The sequence below is a fragment of the Cystoisospora suis genome (genome assembly GCF_002600585.1).
Source record: "Cystoisospora suis strain Wien I chromosome Unknown contig_1812, whole genome shotgun sequence".
Lineage (NCBI taxonomy): Eukaryota > Apicomplexa > Conoidasida > Eucoccidiorida > Sarcocystidae > Cystoisospora > Cystoisospora suis.
Genome location: NW_027154612.1, coordinates 42275 through 46405, shown reverse-complemented (window position 1 = coordinate 46405; position 4131 = coordinate 42275). Strand labels below are relative to the sequence as shown.

General features: G+C 56.1%; 1 protein-coding gene across 1 annotated transcript in view; it reads left to right on the top strand.

The window, feature by feature from the left end:
• Nucleotides 1–137: 137 nt before the first annotated feature.
• CSUI_004033 (uncharacterized protein) overlaps nucleotides 138–4131 on the top strand; it is a 44490-nt gene continuing 40496 nt past the window's right edge. Inside the window, exon 1 of the mRNA XM_068064228.1 lies at nucleotides 138–4099. Within this exon, the coding sequence (XP_067923791.1) occupies nucleotides 1421–4099 (2679 nt within the window). The 5' untranslated portion in view covers nucleotides 138–1420. The remainder of the gene's footprint in view (nucleotides 4100–4131) is intronic.

Sequence of the window (4131 nt, the reverse complement as noted above, 5' to 3'; positions counted from 1 at the left end):
GTGGTTCTGAGGAACAGAAGCACGACTCTTGCATGCGAGCTGGGCCTGGCTTCGTCCGGTGCTGGTGAGCCGAAAAGCACGACCAAAAAGCGCACATTCAACTACAGAACCTCAGACGTAGATGTAACTTTCGCTTAGAGAACCTCACACGTAGATATAATGTCCTAAGCTTGGTAACTGAAACTAGTTACTTCTTGTTTGCCAGCGATGCCCTTTGTTGGCGTGACAGCTTAGAATCCTTGTGCGAAGGACCCGTCCAATCCTGTTCGCTTTTTCCGCGGCTGTCTCCACCCAGCCATATTCAGCCTCGCATTCAAGCGCTGACTACATACCGTCTAGCCTCTCGGGGGTGAAGTGTTGAGTCTCCCTTTGTATAACTGAGCAAGGAATACGGGAGGTCCAAGGCAACCGCCGTCCGTTCTCACCCGTTCCCGACACTATCGAGACTGTCGTAATGCTTTTGTCTCCAGTTCTGCGCCCGGTCTTTACTGAGGACAGGCGAGGTGCCGCTTCTTCTGGATTCTCTCCCTTTTCTTTTCAGCTTCCTTGACACTTTTTTGGTTCGTCCTTGTCTTCTCATTGTACTTCACGTTTTCCTCTCTACTGAGTTTCAGGGAGACACCGAAGTGACTTGTATGCCGGCTGGAGAGTCGATAGCGGGTGCGCTTCCCCTATTCTTCACGGCAGACAAGGTCGCCGGCAAACTCGCCGAGTGTGGCTGATAGCTTTCCTACAATTCTGCCTTTACGAGAGCCGTGGTTGTATGGTCCAACCTTTCAGTGGCAATGGGTCCAAGCCAGCACCGTGTCGCCTCGGAGGACTTCCCATAAGCCGGGAAGCAGATTCCGCGCCGCTTCTGGAAGGCGCTCCCTGTCGGCCTAACGGGTGCAATGGCGCACTTCTTAACTCTCTCGGGTGCGTTCTAAACCAGGTGCCTTCCCATCTTTCGCGTGACTCTCCAGCTCCCCAGATTGCTTGTGAGCGGATGCCTCAAGCAATTTGTTTTGTTCTCGTCAAGAACTGATCCGACCGCACCCCAGTCGAGTGCGTGTCACTCCGGTAGTGTGGTTGTCCAGTGTATACTTAAGCACTGTCCAGGAGGCCGAAGTCTCTTTTACATCGGTCAGCTCTTCAAGCCAGGCATTCAACGTCTTCTCATACGACGTGTGAATGATCGCCGACTTGGGCATGGGGCTTCACCCCATAACGCCACTTCACTCCGTGGATGATGTTCTACAGGGCGGGTATGCCCACTAAACGTGGGCGGCTGTGTAGAGCGGGCTCTTCACCCGGGTGAGGGATGTTTGTACAGGGATCGTTCTCTTTTGACGCCCTCTCTTCGCTTTTTTCTGGCCTTTTTTTCAGATGTCCGATCTAGTTTAGTGTGTCGCTGCTCTCTGACGCCGATGCATTTCGCAAAATGTCGTCCCTTTCCTCTTTGCCTTCGTGGTGCTCGGACTCTCTCTTTGGGCCCCACAGCCGCGCGCCGAGCATGGGAACAAAGGTCACTGAGGTCGAGGGCGAGCCCCTTGGTTCGGCCGCTCTCGGAGGGAGGCTCCACGGGACAACGCCTCCCCCCTATTGCTTGTCTCGTCTTCGTAAATTTGCGACGCCTTTGCCCCTAGCGGAGACAACTTCTTCGCTCACAGGGGAAGGCGTTATCCGGATTTCCCTTGACAGAAGCATCGTCGTATTGCTACGGCCATCGTACGCACACCAGAGTGCAAACACACAGTCACTCAGGAAGACCAGCCGCAAGCGTGAGTTGGCTTCTACGACAGAAGATCGTTGGTCGGCGTCTCCTCCGTTGAGTCCCGAATCTCCCCAGTCATCCGCACCTCGAGACTCGGACAGCGACGAGACAGGCTCAAGGCGTTGCACCTCTCTGTGCAAGTCCTCGCGCCCTTCCTCGTCGCTCTCCTCTGTTCCTGGCTCCTGTCTTTCTAGCGGTGCCTCACAGGCATCGTCGACTAGAGGGTCCATAGTGCACACCGGTGGGACAGGGCATATGAAGGCGAAGTTATCGTCTCAGGCACACAGTGCATCCAAGAATACCGGGCAGGATTCGCGCGGCAGCAGGGAAGAGATAATGAGGGAGGAAGGAATCCAGGGTACTGAACTGCCGGTAGAAGAAACTGAAAACAGCTTTGCGCTGGCGCGAACTTCCTGGGACCGTCCTGCACCATTCCAGTCAGTGGCATGCTACCTCTGTAGTGTGAAGGACACAACTGCGGCTTCGTTAAGTGGCGGTGTCGGCCAGTCTGAGTCAGAGCGGTTTTGCTCGTCTGCCTGTCATCCGTCTTCTTCTGGGGTTTCTGCGTTGGAAGAGTTCGCCTCGTGGTGTGGAGGCTGCCTCTGGTCCGGACCCCGCTTCGTGGCGCCTACGCGCCCGGTGCCCTCGTCGTATCCGACAGCTGTCTCTTCTTTTAGTCCCCTTTGTAGTTCCCCCCCGGGGTCTCCCGGAGGTCGTTCTCTGTTTTCGAAAGGGGGAGTCCAGCTCTGCACGTGTTCTTCGGTAAAGGACAGAGGCCAGTTATGTGGCACTACCTGGGATCTACTGTGGTTGCAGATTCCGGAGCCGCGAGAGCTGCTAGCGCAACTACATCAGCAGCAGATCACGGCAATGGCGCGTACGGCGGGTGATCAGGGAAAAAACGCTGGACAGCTTGCTAATCGACAGACATCACGTGCAAGCCGGAGCCTCGTTTCGCGCATACCTCGGAGATTTGGCTCCTCTCCATCCGGGGGTGCAAACGAGGCGATCAGGGAAGATGGCGGAGAAGAGCAGTTACTTAGATTGTCGAGCGTTCCTGTTTTAGTCACCTTGGCCCAGTCTTCTTTGGACTTCTTCCTCTTCGACCGTGTAGTCGGCGCTTCGGCGCCTCTTGTTGATTGCTGTTATGACGGGTACTGTGCCTGTTCCCCTCGGGGATTCTCCGAGGAGAAACATGACAAAAACAAGGATGGTCTTCCGCCATCAACGACAGCAGCGTCTCAGGGCGACCGGGCTACCCCCACTCAGGAGTCTTTTTACAGCGGCGGACAGCTCCTGTGTGCCTGCCCAAGCAGCGGTGAACGTTGCTCAGTAACAAATCAAAGAGTTCGTGAAACGGTAAGCTGGGGCCGTTTACGGGGGGAAGCTCGACCTACTTCTGGGAGCAGAAAAAAGCCAGGCGCCGTGACCGCTAGTTCTCTTTGGCTGATCGAGTGGGACCGATGGTGGTGGCGCAGGCCCCCAGTGGACGATCTGGGTCGCCCTCTATGCTCGTCGCTCAAGCCGCCGCCCGGACGCCCGACCTCGACTGAGAAAGAGCATGTGTCTCTTGGTTTCCGCATCGCGGAAGGCCACTCAGAGACAGCGAAGAAATTCGGAGTAGTCAGTAGTCGTTCTGCCGACAGTGCCGCTCAGACGGGCAAGAAGGCGGATTCTACTCTCTCCACGAGACACGCCACTCCGGGCGATTGTGAAGTTGGACAGATGGCGGGCGCCCGGCATGCAGATGCCACGGAGGGGCTCACTGCCGCGACGGTCCTGGGAAATCGGACAATGGATGGAGGGCCGAATGGTTTCTCCTGCGCAGACTCCAATAGAGAAACGTCGACGCGCCCAAGACAAAGGGCGGTCACCTGGTTCACTGAAGAGGCGACGAATTCTATTCGTCGGTTCCGGTTGCCCCTCGCGACCCTCCTTCCCTTTGTGACCTCCAGAACGGGTAAAGGACTCGCGTTCTCTCAAACGAAAGGAACACCGGAAAGTGAAAGTGGCGCAGGTGGCGTTTCGGGAGAGTACATCAGTAAATCCGGTCAGGTGTGTGATTCTTCTCACTTTTCCTGTAGTGGAGGCAGGAGTAATCCTGAGATTCAGTGTGGCCACAGGCCTACAAGCAGCGGCGGGTGGGGAGGTTCACGCGAAGACGTGGCAGACCACCGGTGCTACCGACTGCAGATGTGTTCCGGAGTACCAGACGAAGTAGTTTTGATTTGGAATTATTCCGTCGCCCTGTGGTGTGCGGTATCACACCGGGGTTTGCTGGTGAAGAGAAGATTCTGGCTGCAAAGGACTGTCTCTCTAGTACTTGAGACCACCGAGGCGCAGCAGGTTCCACTACTTTCTCCACACACGCACCAGCA